The sequence below is a fragment of the Molothrus aeneus genome, chromosome 8, assembly GCF_037042795.1.
Source record: "Molothrus aeneus isolate 106 chromosome 8, BPBGC_Maene_1.0, whole genome shotgun sequence".
In the NCBI taxonomy this organism is placed as follows: Eukaryota; Metazoa; Chordata; class Aves; order Passeriformes; family Icteridae; genus Molothrus; species Molothrus aeneus.
The window spans coordinates 11883551-11901257 of record NC_089653.1 but is presented as its reverse complement, the minus strand read 5'-3'; the positions used below and the strand labels follow the sequence as shown (position 1 = coordinate 11901257).

At 36.6% G+C, this 17707-nt stretch overlaps 1 protein-coding gene across 4 annotated transcripts in view; it reads left to right on the top strand.

The window, feature by feature from the left end:
• Window positions 1-17707, top strand: part of DLG5 (discs large MAGUK scaffold protein 5) — a 97151-nt gene that overhangs the window by 65263 nt on the left and 14181 nt on the right. For 2 of the 4 annotated variants that reach the window (XM_066554344.1, XM_066554341.1), the window contains exons 11-21: window positions 106-238; window positions 2923-3050; window positions 3735-3910; window positions 4428-4531; window positions 5259-5351; window positions 6228-7247; window positions 10232-10370; window positions 12155-12299; window positions 12800-12921; window positions 13978-14067; window positions 15291-15459. In XM_066554344.1, coding sequence (XP_066410441.1) covers window positions 106-238; window positions 2923-3050; window positions 3735-3910; window positions 4428-4531; window positions 5259-5351; window positions 6228-7247; window positions 10232-10370; window positions 12155-12299; window positions 12800-12921; window positions 13978-14067; window positions 15291-15459 — 2319 coding nt within the window. Of the gene's footprint in view, window positions 1-105; window positions 239-2922; window positions 3051-3734; window positions 3911-4427; window positions 4532-5258; window positions 5352-6227; window positions 7248-10231; window positions 10371-12151; window positions 12300-12799; window positions 12922-13977; window positions 14068-15290; window positions 15460-17707 lie in introns of all 4 variants that reach the window. The other 2 variants (XM_066554342.1, XM_066554340.1) reach the window with 1 other exon arrangement.

Below are 17707 nucleotides of genomic sequence, written 5' to 3'. Positions count from 1 at the left end.
GATTTAGAAAACCAAATATAATATCCATCACAATCATAACATTATTTTTCAGTTTACTTAAAAGGAGGTCGTCTGTGTCTGCAAGTAATAATTTTCTTTGCCTAGGGAAAAGATGGAAAATCAATTGGAAAAGGAGGCCAGATTTCGTCAACTGATGGCCCATAGTTCCCATGACTCAGCCATAGATACAGATTCTCTGGAATGGGAAACAGAAGTGGTAGAATTTGAAAAAGACAGAGTAAGTAAAATCATACACTGCATTGTCTTGTGTATTGGGATAGCTCTGAAGCCAGTTATAATCTTTAAATACTAGATAAGATGAAAAATATGATTTTGGTAGTTTTAATTCTTTATTGTTTGGCAAAAAAACATGTGGGTGCCCATGGAGGCAGCAAGTGCAGTTGCAGCTGCATGAAAGTAGTTGATAAAACCAAGCTGTTATGTACTAGCTTTATAGTTTTCTTCATATGCATTATAAATAAAAATATTTCCTACATCTAATGTTGCAGGGTACCCAGGTCCATGTAGTATAGTAGTCTTTAAGTTTGTGATTCCCTGCAGACATGGCATTGCTAAGGCAGCCAAAACTTAAAATGTGAAGGAAACAGGGATATTAGAGGCCAATCCTTTACTGGCAACAACTCTTAAAATCTATGCATAAAATAGTTAATGTTTTACATGAAGCTATTTGTCCTACTTTTGCTCAGATCTGCTGATTGGAAATTTTCAAGTATTTAAAGTACTTATTCATGTTGAACATGTATTTTAGGGCAACATTACTGTTCAGTTTGAAAATTGGAGTTGAAAGGAGATGCTAATCTCTTGCTTGTCTGTAGAGGAAATTAAATACCTTTTCTATTTTGGCATATTAAGTAAGGTTCTTAAGTTTAGCAATCTAGATAACCTCTATTTCTTATTATCCTAGTAGCATTTTTCTCCATATAATTTCACTTTTTTCATTGTAGTCTAAAATTTTTAATTTGCTGCAATGTATGTAATTCTTGTGTGCTCTTCTATGTGAAATATTTGGTCAGTGCATCCCATTGATAATGGTAACTTTTTTGAACACATAAAATACACAGGTAGTCCTCCAGATTGTGATTCATTTATAACAGCTTCTGTATATACTAGAATTTCTCTGTCATTCCTGAATGACAAACTTTAGTGATTAAATTCTGTCCAGTTAAATCCTGTTTATTCTACTGCAGTATTCAGGGGTCATCTTTTCTTATGCTCTTCCAATCTGTCTGTGTTCTGACAATGCATTCTTACAAAATCACTAGTTTGTTTCTTTTTTGACACAAAAAATATCATTTAGTATTATTATATTTTGAAATACATATTGAAAAGATAAGATGAACTGAGTTACCAGTGTTGATCCATCAGAATCACCATCTGTAAATTCTTTCTGGAGTAATTATTCCCCTTTGACCAACAGCTGAAACCAAGCTGTTTCAGCACTTGTGGTCACTCTATCAGTTTTGTTCCTTGCCATCTCCTCTGTTTTAACTGATAACTAATAATTTTGCTTTTCTGTTGTCTTGTTAAATTAATTAGTATGTCTAGTATACGATGTGCCTGTGCTAAACAACATTGCAGCATGATGAATTTTCCATTCGTGTGCAGTTTTTTAGTTTTTCTTTACTTGCTCTATGTGTTTGCATCACTGAGATCAAATATGTGCACTTTGTCATTGGAATGTGAATTTTTCATTTGAATCCCTTTTTTAAACATAGCGATTACACTTGCAGCTATCAAATTAGAGTAATAATACTGTGCCAGCCTTGATCAAATATAGGGAAAAATCTTTGCTGACAGCATTTGAATTCCAGGGTCAAGACTATAGAGTTTAATTTTAAACTACATTTTAGTCTTTTATTTTTGCTTAAACTTCACCTGTCGAACTAAACTTGTGTTATATATAATCACTCAGCTCAAAACTGAGAGAAATAATACTCACTTTTCAGCTCTGATGCTGTGTAATGATACTGTGATCTCTACTTGATCCTTGTTTTCTGGCAGCCTCATGCTCTTCCCTATGAAACTTTGGTCTTAAATAGGACATTTTGAAGTATCATAATGGGTTTTTTTTCATATTAGATTTTAAACTTTAAGTACCATCACCCTTCATTATGCTGAGATGGTTGATCCTGTGGACAGCTTCAAGTAGAGTTCTCTAATTTTTTGAAGTGTATTATTTAACAGTGAAAATAGCAATAATAATTCAGTTTGTGGTCAGTTGATAGAAATGTACTATTTTTTGGATCAGTTTTTTCTTTACAGTGACTTTATTATTTACCAAAGCAATAACTACATGAAAATTTCCCTGTTTTGTTCAATGACCAATTTCTTCAAGATTTTTGTAATTTTTCACATCAAGAATTATCTAGTTTGGGTCAGACTTGGTAGAATATCACCTCTAAATCTGTATTTAGATATGGTCCCCCATAATGTTGGAGCTATTGTTCTTATTTATTTCTGGTCTCTAGTCATACTACAGGAGAGGTCTGCCTGAGTTCACTGCTAACACACAGTGCTGTTTCCTTACCTTGCCAGTTGTTTTTTCCCCCATTCTTAGGAAACATGTCCTTGTTTTCTTACTACACAACCAATATTGTACCTTACAACAGGTTACATGAGTCTGAATGGGCTTTTTCACATGCTCAGCTGCTTTTCTGTTCCTCTTTGGTGAAGTTCCCATTTGTATTATTTAAGCCTTAATCTGAGAGAGAAGGATCATTCTAATGCCAGAAGACTAATGGAAATGGGAGTTTATATATTTACATATATAAAAAAATAAAACCTTACCTGATGCAGGACCCCTGTAAGTAGAAGTACATGGTGCAAACATGCAGTAATGCCTCTTGGTAGCAGACACGCTTTGCTAGTGCAGTGGTATCACTTGTTATTAATATTTACTAGGATGATATGGACTTGAAAGCACTTGGTTTTGATGTGGCAGAAGGTGTGAATGAGCCATACCTCCCTGGAGACTGCGGGATCTTCGTTACCAAAGTAGACAAAGGAAGTATTGCTGATGGTCGGTTAAGGTAGGCTCTGACTTTGGAAGATACCTTTTGGATTTTTGATCATAATAAACTGAGCATATTGGAACTTGTCATAATTATTTTCATTTTTTGAAGTTCTTTTCTTCTTTATCATTTGCCGTGTATATTATTAATGTTGGTTGGGAAATCACACTGAGAAGACAGATACCTAAAAGCATTACAGAAACTAAACACTGTTTGACTCAGCACCCAAAACTCAAAAGAATTTGAAATGTTCTTTTGTTGCACTGTGCCCTGTTTACTCCATTATTATAATCTCCTCAAACCTGTATTTATTTAAATTTTGGGAAAGACATGAGGATAAGTTATTGAGGGAGGGCAAGAGAAAAGCAAAGTAAGAGCAAGGGATCATGTGGAACCATCTGCAATTCTTGGTGGTGATAGAAACTTTTTAGTAACTCCTCTCGGTACAAAGCATTGCTTTTAAACAAGAAGTAGTCATTAGAGATTTAAGGATATACTTTTCCTGGTGCAGTACAAACTAGCAGTCCTGGTTTTCATTTAGCTGCTATTTCATGCTTTTTTGGGAATGGATAACTCCAGATAATGAAGGATGATTTTACTGAGATCAGCTCTGTTGCATGCCTTTTCATGGAACATTATTCATGTGCTGTGTCCAGCAAAGTGTGCTTATAACTAACCTACCTAATTCTGCATATCTACCAGGGTGAATGATTGGCTGCTGAAGATAAATGATGTGGATCTTACCAATAAGGATAAAAAGCAAGTTATAAAAGCTGTTCTGAATGGAGGAGGTGTTATTAATATGGTGGTTCGAAGAAGGAAGTCTTTAGGTGGGCGAGTGATAACACCTCTTCACATCAATGTTTCTGGACATAAAGGTAATGACTAAAAAGGATGGATGTAAATGGTACATGTTTGTTCAGCCAAATAAGGCTTGACATAAAGGTGCATGTTCTCTGAGCCTTTGCTTAAATCACGTTTACATGTTAATGGCCTCCTAGAGGGGAGTTTTCATTATTTTTTTAAGCAAACCAAGAATGCTGTTATTGATAATAGCTTCATCTTGTAAGTACAGGTTTTCTTTTTGTCCTTGGGTGGGTTTTAGTTGGTTCCTTTTTTAAATACTTGTCTCTAGTTGGCTGCATGTTTGGAATGTTTGTGGGAGTGTAAACCCAGCTGTTAAACCCAGCTACCCCATGTTTGTGTGATTATATTAATTTTTGGGATATTCCAAGTCCTTGTTTTCTCTGTCTTGTTATTTCTTGGAAATGGTTTTCAGAAATTGAAATTCAGCTAGATTGGAAGTCATAGTTCTTTCTTGTGCAGGCAGGTCAGACATGCCATTTGAGCAATATATTTGAATTGCAGAATCAAATTCTTCTTTATCTATTTCAGATAGTGGGCTCAGTCTAGAAAATGGAGTATTTGTTGCTGCTGTTGTGCCCGGAAGCCCAGCTGCCAAAGAGGGTTCCCTTACTGTGGGAGATAGAATAATTGCTGTAAGTCTTAAAAATCCATTTGCCTTGTTAAACTTTTATTTATTTTGAAGTGTTATCATTGGTGCTACTCTTTAAGATGCCAAACGTTCCAAATAATTTTTACTTTTGCAATATTAAATCCTTTTTGTAAATTCACTGGATATTTATTCTAAATTAATGTTTTTGTATGCTGAGTGATGAATATAACGTGCAGCTTATTTCCTGAGTTCATATGAGAATTTTTGTTGGAAGCATTAGCTTATTCTTTATACTTGGCTTTTATATATGTACATATATATATGTATATATCTGTCATTCTTATACTGAGTAGGAAGGGTCAGTTCCAAAAAGGCATCCCTTCATTGAATGAGAGGTTCCTTGTCTTATACATGTTGGTACCACAGCTGTCATCTGTTCTGGGGAGGGAGTCTGTCCCTGCAGCCTTTGCAGCCTTACAGGATGGGTGTGGTTTGTGCACTGTGAAAGGGGATGTGGTTGCTGCTGGTACAACTGCACAGAGGGTGTAGTGAACTGGTGGTGTCACCCTCTGTCACTGCAGGAGTAGCAGATTGGATTTAGGAGTTACCCATTTTCCACTCATGAAAATGCACAAACATCAACCAGACTTCAGTCACATATACATATGTAGACTAGTATTTTCTCTGTCTCAAGAGATCATCTACCTGAAATCCTTCCAACTTATTACCTTTGATTTACAGATGTCTGTTGTGGTTTCTTTTGTCTGCAGATCAATGGCATTGCACTAGATAATAAGTCACTTACTGAATGTGAAGCTCTGCTACGAAACTGTAGGGATTCCCTTACTCTGTCACTCATGAAGGTGAGTAGCAAAAGCTAAATTTGCAGAATTCTCTGGAACTTTTGCAGGATTACTGTAGTTTTTCAAGCAAGAATATATGCAAGGAAATGAGTATATCAAAATGGGGAAAAGACAACCATCTGGATGCATTTCTCTGGTGATACGCTTCCTCAACAGTTATTTCCAAAGTAAGGTTCTTGTGCCATCTAGGAGGAGATGAGACTAACTTGCTGTCTTCTTTCCCATTTGTTTGCTGGTTACGTGAAACGAGTGCTACCACAATTGCTTGCTGCTTCTTGGGTTTTGCTTTAGAGCTGCAGCACTTTTGTACATGAAAGATAAACCTGCTAACTAAAGAAAGTTAGCTTTTTGTCAGGAGGGAGCTGTGCAGAAAGCTCAACTCTTGCTATCATGACAATTAAGTAGAAGGCTTTGATTTTCATTCTTATTTCTATAAAACAGTTTTTCTGTTTTGCTTTTTGAGTTTAGAATCCCATTATTCTGGCCCTGCTACATGAATTTTGAGTTGGAATTTCAGATCTAGAGAGCTTGAGGTTTTAAGAAAGTAAGAAGATGAAATGTTTGAGGGGAAGTGGGCAATGAAAGTTATCTTATTGGCATCACTTATCAGAGGCAGAAGTAGAATGCAGAGCCCTTCACTTCCAACGGAGTACTTTTGCCACCATGTGGAAATGCCCTTTTGGAGTTGTTCTGAAAATGCTACAAAATTTTTCTAGCTTCATTTCATCTGATGTTCTGTGCTTTGAATTGTAAGATATGTGTATATTCAGATAAGATATTAAGTGTATATTCAGATCAAGGAGGCTAGGCTGTGACTCATACTAAATAGAAATTAAACACAATAATAAGGTTGATCACGTGTGGTTTTTGTTTTAGGTTTTTCCTCAGAGTTCATCTTGGAGTGGTCAAAATATATTTGAAAATTTGAAGGATTCAGAAAAAATGTCAAACTGTAGAGTTCATGCATCAGAGGTACAAGCACAAAATAAAAGAAATCTGAAACTCAACAGCTCAACTCAGACTGACATTTTCAATCCAGACATCATGGATGGCAAGAAGGAGCAGAGCGAACAGGGCAGCACTTCATTTTGTGATCACAAACCTTTCCCTAGTAACACATTACGAGTTGACTCTCGTAGGAACACAGTGCACAGTTGCCATAGTAATTCAGAACACAGTCTCAGCTCCTTCAGCCCAGAGACATATGGGGACCAAGGCTATGGAGCTGTTGACCTGGACAACAGGAGGCTGCCTTATGAACCGACAGGAACTGACTGTGTGATGGTTGAGACAGCATTTGACAAAGGACATGGAACTAAGCATAGTGGTGGTACCTGGCCAAAAGTCGTGGTTAATATCTCAGCAACAGAAACAGAAAAGTTTTCTGTGTATAAAAAGCCAAAACAAAGGAAATCTATCTTTGACCCCGATACTTTCAAAAGGCCGCCAACTCCTCCCAAACTGGACTACCTGTCCCCTAATCAGGTGACAGGCCATTCACCTCAGCCATCAAAAGCTGAAGTGGCTTCAACTCCTCCAACTCCTCCTAAGAGAAGTGATTCCATCAAATTTAAACATAAACAGCAGGCAAGCTCTGCATCAGAGTCTACAGTAACAACGGGATCACCACCCACCAGCCCAGCCACTGCCCAAGCTCCAGTTTCCTTGGCACTTAAACAGGACTCTGCTACTCTCAAGGGGCGCAGCAGGAATGCTGGGCATTATTATCGGGAGGAGGGAATTGACTGCACTCACCTGTCTTCAAGGAAATCCTGTGAAGATGATATTGGCTTTCAGAGAGTTGAAGAGCCAGAGATCAAAAGACCACGGCCAAAATCAGCTCCTGCTCTGAGGCATAAAATGACCCCTGTGCCCATTCCTAATCCTGCACTTCAGGTAGAACCTTGGTTTATTGAAGCACAAAACTAGAAACCTTGAGGTGTATTAGCAGTGTGGTTTTGGGTGCCCTGTTATGTACCAGAGCAGGAGAAGCATAGCCCATCCTCAGAGTTCAGGTCTTCTGAACTCAGGCTCAGTTGGCCCTTGGCAGTATCACAAAATACAAAACCAGTATGTGGAGTTCCAGTATTTAACAGGCAGTGGTGGCCACCCAACAGAAAGATAGTGTTCTGCTTGGCTGCCATACCTGGGGTTTTAATGCTGCTTGTTCGAACATCTGGGCTCTTGTATGTTTTTGACAATGTGAAAAGACATAAATAAAAACACAAAGCATCAGCTTTAGTAAAACTGAAAATAGGGTTTCTGAAGTTTTACTAAGTCAGATTGGTTGTCCAGATCACTGTACAATTTAATGAACAATGTTGTACCACCCATAATGTTGGGGTTTTTTTAAGTCTTTCAATGTGTCAAAATAATTTTGTGCATCTTAGCTGAAATTCAAAAGGTGTTAGGCCCATTACACTATAAAGGTAAACTGTTTATTAGAATATGACACATGCTCAAAATCAGCATATAATTTGTTAGAATAAACAACCCTGCCAAGAAAATGGTGGGCCATGTCTTGACAGAGTGGATGGGAGAAAAATTTTTTGTGCTCTGGGAAGGACCTATTTAGATGAGTGCGTTATGTAAAGTGACATAATCAATAATGCTATTTCAGGTCCACTGCCTCAGATTTGCTCAGCTGGCAGATAGAGGTTTTTTTATTTTCCCACTAAAAACAGAAGTTCATACAAGTGTTTTTTTTTTTTTTAATGTAATTACATCATAATGACTTAGAATTTCATATTCTTTTCCCATACTTGTTTATACCTGGGTAATCCTACCCTGTTCACAGAGTTTTAGAAGCAATGCAGATGGCAGAGCTGAATTGGAAGTAGTGCAGGATAAGAGCCATATCCTGCAAAAATACTGGTATAAGAGAGCACCTGGCAGGTTTTTATGCCTTTGTTTTTTGTCTGCTTCCATTTTGTTTTGTCTTCTATTCCTTATGCATTCCCAAACATTTTTAGGGAAAAATAGTTATGGAGAGCTTTAGACCTCTGTGTAAGCACTGCTCAGCAAAAGAGGAAAACATACCTCTGTTACCAGCACAATCAAAAAAACCATGGTTCATAGTAGCTACTATGAAGAACATTAACTCTGTCCCAGCCAAAACCAGCACAACAAATGACTGAAAAGCATAAGAGTTTAATTTTGTAGCTGTAATCAGCAGATTTGGTCTGAAGAGCATTATGGTTGAGAAAAAGGTCACAAGAACCTCACTGCCTGAAGTGAAGGAGGGCATATTGTGATCTCATATTTTAGCATGTGTGTAACAACAAAACAAGATCCAGATACGAACACGTTTGAGTAGGGGGTGATAGTCCCATTCTTCATTGTAGTGCATTGTCGTGGGTATATGCACAGCCCGGGTTATAATTGTAGTAATGTTTGTATGGTGAGTAAAGAGTTGCCAGTTGTGACAAGGACACATGTAGGTGGGGACTTATGTCCAGGAGATTTGTTAGCTGGAACAGAGTGGGTGGTTTTGGCACTCGCTGTTGAAGAGACCAAAGGATACATGGGGACATATTGCACCTGCTTCAATGTGCTGCCCAAGTTGTGTTACAGGTGGCAAGGTAGGTGTTGGTTTGAGGTAAAGAAGAAAATTATATAATAGAATTACAAGAATTACAATGACTTTGTTTTGGTTTGGTTTGTTTTTTTTTTTAAGGTTACTTCATGTCTTTGTTAATTTTTGGTTTTAGGATTAAGTTGCAACTAGATTCCATGGTTCTTTTTAATTTTTCCTCTCTTTCCCCTGTCCACCCAGAAAATAGTCAGAGCTTTGTAACTCTGAAGTTGTTGGCCAGAGAGCACAAGTGATACTGTACCTCAAAATGTGGGCATCAGTCACTCTGAAAATTGTTTTCCAGTGGAATTGCCCTTGTCTGTGGCAACTACATCACACTGTGACAGTGGTGCCCAGTTGGCATGCATTCACTCCTGAAGTAGTATTTGTGATGGCAAAATAGAGTGTAGTTTAAATTTGTAGCCATAGTGGGTGTTGTAATTTTGCTTAGATGTATATATGCACAGTTAATTTTGTGTACTTTCATAAGTTGATAAATTTAGGTGTGCTTTAATTCCTAAATAGTAGGTGGAACAATTACTAGTGGAGACATGAAAATGATCAAGTACTGGTTGTAAGAAGGCCCCTCTGCCTTTTTGAGTCTTGGTGCTCTCAGTAATTCTTCATTTAATTAATACTTTTATCATAAAAACTTTAAGTACCTTTTCAATAATTATTTTTCACTTTTTTAATGCATCAGTCACATATTTCCTGTTGTACATTTCAAATGTGTGGATGCTGTGTGCTGAGCCCTGCATTTGCAGCTCTTCTGCATCACTGACAATGTCTGAGCTATTTTTATATATGTTCTTAACTCACCAGTGTCTACTTGCTATATACAGAACTAAAGTTGTGAAGAAGAACTTGTTGTTCAACAGCAGGTTGAATTGCTTGTTGAAAAGAGGTTATTCCACGCGTATCTGGAAATGCAGGCTTAGAGGAAAATGCTTTCTGGCTTATTAGCCAGATTTTCTGTAGCAAACACTTGTGACAATAGCAGCTGAAATATCCTGTGAAAGTGGAGAAATGTAACGGTATGCTGGGTGTTTCATTGATGTTAGAGGTATCAGTTAAATTGCAAATACTGGCCAAAGAAGATTAGAAAATAATAAAAAATAGTAACAAAGTAGGATGGAGGAAAAATGGATAGAAGGACATCATTGAAAGACAAATATTTAAGAAGCACTGTGGTGGCACATTCTGGAGCCGATACTTGAAGGTTTGATGTTGCTTACAGTCCACAGTTTGGCTGTTTTACTCTTTTGAATCTCTAACTTGCTGTAATCAAATTTCTGTGTTCTTGTAGGTGCAGAAATATGCTCCAGCTAGTGAGGAGCATCTGTCTCCAGAGCTACAGGAGTGGGCACCATATTCCCCCAAACGTTCTGCTAGGCACAGCGATGGCTTTGTGCCTGCTGCCTTATACCCTGGCAGCATGTCAGCAGGTGAGTGGCAGAACTCCAGACTGCTTTCTAGGAATGCCCCAGGCACTTGTCCACATTGGACAATACTGGGGATTAGTCCTGTTGAGTACAGAAGAAACACAACCTACCAAACCTGTTTCCATGGTCTGTTGTGGTCTGAACATGGTGTGCTCAGTTTTTGGACTGTAAAGAAGTGAAGCCTGATTAAGAATCACTAAGGAAGCTGAGCAACCTCTGGCTGAAGGATCTGTGTTTCAGCAGTTTCTGTGCAGAGGATTTCTCAATACATTAGTGCAGGACAAGGTGTAGCCCCGTCCTTTAGGAGGAAAAGTAAGATTTTCAGTATTTTTGAAAGTAAATGAAGGTATCCTAGGGTTTAGCTGCTTTATTTCTGAAATTGTTCCAAGGAAAAAATCTGATATTCAGGCAGTAAAACATATTATGTTCTACCTGTTGGAAGCATTTGGGGTGTCTAATGTTGAGTGCCCACACTGGCTGTGATCTTAATTGAAGTGAAAGTTTAAATGTGAGTGTGGTTGAGATATTAAGATACTGAAAAGGGGACTCACAAGAAGGTCAATATATTCCAGTATAACAGTAAACAGCATCTTGTCTCAGTTGATAGAGCAGATTTTGTTATTGAAGTTCATGTTAGCAGGTTTTGAATTGGCACTGACTAAATGGAGTGCTTAAGGAGGTAATTAAGATATTGTATGCTAGTTAATTTGTAAAGTCAAGAAGCATTTGCTAAATGTGTTTTTAGATAGATTGCTCAGTCTTTATTATCTAGTTTTAGGTTTCAGTTTTCAGCAGTTGTATATTACATTTCCAATCCAGTGATAATGATTTTTAGGGGGTTATCCTCTCTTCTTGTGAAGCCCCAAACTCCTCTAAGTTCTGGAAGATTTTATTCTTACTGGAGAACATGAAGGTAATAATCTGTGTATCTGGAACAATGGACAGCTTCAAGCAATGGTGCCCCAATCAGTTGAAAAAACATGCTCAAGAGTAGCTCAGGCCAAGAAGCTTTTGCTCTTCTTTGATTTCTTTTACTCTTCTCTCACTTTGTCTCTTAATTGCAGTAGCAATAGTATTAAAAGTATTATGTTTAACCTTGTAGTTAACTTTTATCTTAGCATGGTACTTTTGCACAATAACTGAGTCAAGTCAAACTTACTATAGACAATTTTAGACGATATGAGTCTGTCTTGAAATTTTTGCTACTGTGTTCTATGCTACCAACTCATTTAAGAGGAAATTTTAAGTTAGATTTCTGTTTAGTACTGAAGGATGAATATACTTAAAGCAGCTTGAGTAATAAATTTCAGAAATAAATATTAGATTTTAAAGTTACGATAGAAGTGGGACTCTTTGAGGCAACAAAAGAGAGGAACCAGAAAAACTATAGCTGCAGTCAGTTCAAGTGCCAAATAAAATCTTGCATGCTGGTTGGATGACTAAATTCTGAATTTCTATTCCTCGTTAAACTTTTCTCTACTTGAAAACAGAAAATCTTTTATTTACTAGCACATATTAAAATCATATTCTGTGAATGGCTTCATTTTTGGTAATATAATCCACTTTATTACTGACTCATTACAGAATTATAAAGAAGATTTTAAACATGCATGTATTATCAAAAAAGTGTCATATGGTGCTTGATAATGTATTTGTATACTAATATTTTTATTTATCATACATGTAAATGTTAAAATATGTAATTTATAAAATATTAAGGTATATTTTAAATCTGGACTTTATATGCTAATAATGTTGATAAGAATATGCTTCTATCATTGAAGCAGGGACAGTACCAAGAAGCTTAGCACCGTGTCCTGCAGTGACTGCTGTCATGAGAAATCCAATCTATACTGCCTGGAGCCATAGAGTTCACACCAGCAATTGCCCATCAGTTGCCAGCCAAATATGTCATCAGCATCTGCATCCCAGGTGTTTTAAAATTTATGTCTCCCTAAAATTTTGTTTTTGTTAGGGTAAAATTGCTTCTAGCAGTTTGGTAGAGTGCGGAGTGAAACATGCTGCTGTTGTGTGTTATTTTGATCCAGTGGTCTCAAAACCATTATGGCATATAAATGATGTGCCAGTTGCTTTCATGTCTTGCAGTGACTGATGGATTAGGTTTTCCTCTGCCCCACTGACTGATACTGACAAAGAAATTAATTTTTTTAATTAACTGATTTCTAATTTTTTTTCTTGTCACTGCCAAAACAAACAAAGCTTTCTTCTGTTTTATAGTACTTCAAGGCTATTTTTCTTCTGGCTTCCAATAATTCATAAAATGATGGGACAATGTGGAAGTGGAAACAAAAGAAACATTCATTTTACTCAGTACATATGCTAATGAAAATTTTTTGTTGGCCAGTTTCTGTTTGCTGAGGTTCTTTGCCCAGTTCTAACTGTTGCCCTATTCTGCTTCTCTTTTGATGTAGTTCCCAGCATCAAGGTCGCCTGAGTTTGGACCTAAGTCATAAACACTCCAATGACTACTCTGAAAATTCACGTACAAGAGCATCTCATGGCTCAAATTCATTGCCGTCTAGCGCCAGACTTGGTAACCAGCTTTTCTGATTTATTTTCTGTGGGATTCCTGTGTACTGGAGAAAATGATAAATGGAAAACTCCTTAAGTACCCACATTATGGGATTGTCATGGTTGGCAAAGCCTAAAGGCTTACGGTGTTCCTTTGCTTCATTTCTTGTGGGTTTATGACTAAAGGTGTTCACTGGAAGTTGCTGTGTTTAATTTGTTCTTGACAGTCTCTTTGAAATGGTCCCTGTGTGTGAGGGATTCTCCTTTCCATGCCTGTTACTCTTTAAAAGTATTCTTAGAGAGTTGGGACACAGGGCCAAAGGCTGAGGCTCAATGTGCTGGTGAGAAGGAAAGGAGAAAGCCCCTTGAACAAAAAGTCAAAGAGGACTAATAGCCAAATGTAAATTGTACTCTTGGGAAATAAAGTATACTTATGTCTAGTTGATGGACATGTAAATATTTTGTTATGCCTAGCTTAATGATACCAAAGCAAATGGAAGCAAATGCATGCTTTATAGCAGTGGAATTTTAATATTTTACATTTATTTAAATTTTTAATTATGTAATAACTGGGGGTTTTAAATGTGTTTGTGTTCCTGTGTTCCATCAAATATTGAGTAGAGCATGGTGGATTTATAAGCACAGCAAAAAGGGGTGTAACAATTTGTAACCAGTATCAGTGATGTTGTATTCATCCAAGCAGAATGCAATCAAAGTACTTTAAATGCCCTTTGCAAAGTCCCATGGATTCTTAGTGAACAGATGTTAGGTTCTTGCTTGGACTTGGAGTAAAGTTTAATTTGGTAGGAAAATACTAAAAATATCTTTTCATACAAGAATGTACATTGCTTATATACTGTGTACCTGCATTGTGTTCTGTTCGTACTGACTGTGTAATCAAGATAATATGCTATAATTATGATATTCACATTTATGAGGGTAATCATCAAAGCTTTTGCCTTGATCATTTAGAGGTCACTTTAATGCTTATTGAAGAAGTACAATCTAAATGTACTTTTTTGTTAATTGTAGTTGCTTTTACTTTTGTCCTTTTAATTTTTCCTTGTTTTAAAAATAGGTTCTTCGAGTAACTTGCAGTACAGAACAGAACGAATTAAGATCCCTTTAACACCAAGATATCCAAGGTCCATGATGGGCTCTGACAGAGGTGAATTATTTTAGTAATTTTAATTATACTCTTTTCATCATAACCAAAACAAACCTTGCAGTTGTTAAATCAGGTTGTGCCACAGTCTAAGTAGGACAATTTTATTAAGGTTACAAAAATCTGCATTTTGCCAGAGAAATGTTAAAAAAGAAAAGAATCTTTCTAGTGGAAGTTGAAGTTGTTTTTTCTGATGGTTGACTTGAGTACTGGCACACTGAGTAAAAGTGCAGACAGATGTAAGAGTAAGCATTGCTGAATGTTTTGTAGTTGTTGTTTCTTCTAGAATGATGCCATGAAAATTTTAACAGTGAGCTGACATGCTTTTTTTTTTGTTTCTTTAAATGTATGATTTGCTTACTGTTGTATCACTGATTGTAAATTATACTTTGAAATGCAGTGAAAATATTTCAGTACTTCACTCAAAATTGCCTAGTGGAAGATGTTTAAAGACAAGAAGTAGTTGGGAGTGCTGTAGAATCAGGAGTTTGCTGACAGCAATCAGCAGCTCTTTGCTGCCATCATTGCTCAAATGTTCTGCAGCCTTAATGTATTGTGTGCAGTGCTTTCCCTAACTGAGCCAAGAGATTTCTGAAAAATAGTTTTCATTTGTGATTAATAATTTGAGGTTTATTTTCTGTAGCTTTTCAAAGGGAGCAAACTGTCAGGGCACTTGTTCTATATATTACTTAGGAAGGCTACAGCCAGGGTCAAGATGCAATCTAAGTCATGTCAAGCTTGTTTGACATTTCAGAGCTGTCCTGTCTCTCTGTAGGATGTGTGCTTGACTTCTGTTATCTTTTTCAGGTGTCACATAATGTACCTCCTATGTAAAGGGAATGGCTGCACATAAATATTTTATTTGAAAAGAAACCTACAGATTAGATTTTTGTTTTACTTCTTTCCTGTCTTTTATTTTTCTTTAAAATCCTTTTCAGACCTGCTCATGGTGTAGCTTGTCTGTAAGCTTGTCTCCTGTTGAAAATGGCAGTAGTTGTTTGCACTTGGAGAGGACAGGTTTAACACAGAGTCATTAAGGACAGTGAGTTTGCACTGTCTGAAATGAGTTACCTGGTCTTCCTAAGCCCCTTACATGACTAATAAATAGTGAACAGCCACTCCTCTTTCTTGTCTCAGATGTGTGTGGTGTCTTTCACTGTGTCTGGGTAGATCTGCCAACTAGGACAGATGCAGGACACTAACACTCAACTGTTGCCTCTTCCTAGGCTCCTTGTCACACTCAGAATGTAGCAGTCCCAGCTTGATAACTCCTCCCCAGTCACCTCTTAACTTGGAAACGTCCTCCTTCACCAGCAGCCAGTCTCAGAACTCCCTTTCTACATTACCTAGGATTTCCATTAGCCCCGTATCTGTTGGAGAACGTAGAAAAGATAGGTAAGGCCCCCACATTTTTTGTTTATGATACCAATGTGTCTGAGGAAATCTTGTGTGTTTGTTTATTAGTCTGACGGAATGTGAACATTTAATTTAAATGAAAAACATGGAGATGCAGAAGTGCATCTCAGGTCCTGTTATTGAATGTTTTTTTCTTTTGAAAGTATGTAAGAGATCTTTTTGTGGATTTTAAGAATAGGTGATTTCATCAAGGTTTTGTTTCTCCCATGTTAGACCAATGGTAACACCAAGTAAGAGCTGTTTAAATTTGTTTCTTCCATGTTAGACCAATGGTAACACCAAGTAAGAGCTGTTTTAATTTGAATATACCCTTTCAGTTCAACTACTTCACATGCTTATTTATGATAGCTTTGTTCTATACTCTAGAAATCTAAACAAAATTAAGACCTAGTAACATCTGATAGCTAAATATCAAGTGCCTTAGCATGGGAGAATATGTGCTCCAACCACTGTGCCTTGTTTCCATATAGCCAGATAACATGAAAAAGTGAGCACGTAACTGTAGAAGAACAGTACAGATGCAGTTTTACTGCAAACAGTACAGAACATATACAGATGCAATTTCATTGCTCTGACTGATCCCTTTGGCTGTATCTGGACCACTGCTAGTAATAGCATTCAGTATATGTGTATGTGCTTGCAGAATTGGAATCTAACATGACAGCTTTCTTAAAAACATGTGCTTTGTGTTTAATGACCTTATATCTCACAATGAATATTTCAAAGATACATTGCTTATAGTATCAGTCTTGGACATCTGTTTTCATTTTATCCTGATCTGGCTAGACTGAATATATGAAAAGGTTTACACAAATTCAAAGCATAGAACAGTAAGACACAAATTTGAATCAGACTTTTATTTCCTGTAAGGCAGCTAAATGCCATTCTGGCAGTGTAAAAGAGCTCTGATGTGTTGAAATAGGTGAGATTTGTCGACTTCAAGACCCTTTTGTATGCTTAATTTATGTAAAAACACTGACCATAAAAATGTGAACGATAATATTGTGAGGATATTCTGTATTTTAACTTTTCTGATGGTAATAAAAAGTTGTTCATAAAATGTTACGTGAAACTTTTGTCTTGTTTGAAGAATTTGTGACTAAGTTACTGTGGCATTTATAGAATGTCTTGTATACAAAGAACAGTGTTATTTGAAAGGAAACGTAAAGACGTTTTTGTGAATTTACATTCTTACTTCAGTGTGACACTTGTACTACATGTACTCAACTTCTGTTCTCGTATCAATGTTTCTCTGATTGTCACTTGCAAATTCCTAGTGTCTTTTCTCTTTCCCATGACTAATGATGTGAGTGTTCAGCTGAACAAGCTGGGGTTTTGGCAGTCTGTATCTCTGGGTCTTTGAGCACAAGATACATGTTCTGGACTCTGGGAAATAACAATTTTTGTTATTGTTGATCTTATTATTGAAGTACATCCAGGTTCCAGCCCCATTGCTCTTGCTGTGCTTATGTGTAAACCATAGTCTGAATTGATTTTCTAAAAAGAGTATAATTCTGAGGTTTGGTGGTGGGTTTTTAAAGCAAAACAAACTATTAAACAGTTCTCAGTTTAGGAAAGTAGCTACTTAAATCTATCCTAAGAAATTTTTAAATTTTGGGGTGTTGTATAAGCATTCTGTTTCCCACAAAATACAAATAATTCATTTGGCCTTTCCCCAGATAAAATGAATAATTAAATAGATTTTTAAAAAATTCAATGTTTCTATTTGTTCTGTTGATTTTAATTTAAATTAAAATTAAAAGATCTCATCAATAAGGACTTTTCTCCTCTACTCTGTGTCTAGTGATTCTGGCATGCAGTCTGAATATTATAGAGAAGTGCTTCACTTGATTTTGATAAAACTGCTTATCAAATAAAACACCTTTTTAATGTTATCCTTTTTTACTTTATTAGTGCTTTGCTAATACAGGCATAATTATCTGTCATTCTGTTCTTACTAGAATTCTCAGATACATTTGTATAGGTTTGATTGCTTCTTACTCCAATCTGAAACAAATTAAAAATGGGTGTGGTAGATGAAAAAGCAGAAAGGTACAATAAACAAAGCTCCAAAAGATGCAGTTTTAGTTTTTAACGCAGAAATAGACCTTGGTACATTTTGTGACAAGAAGAAACTTCATATAATATTGCTTACGCGCTCTTAAGTGAGTGAAAAAATGATCAGTTTTCTGCAAGTTATCAGAATTTAGTTAATTTAGGTTACATG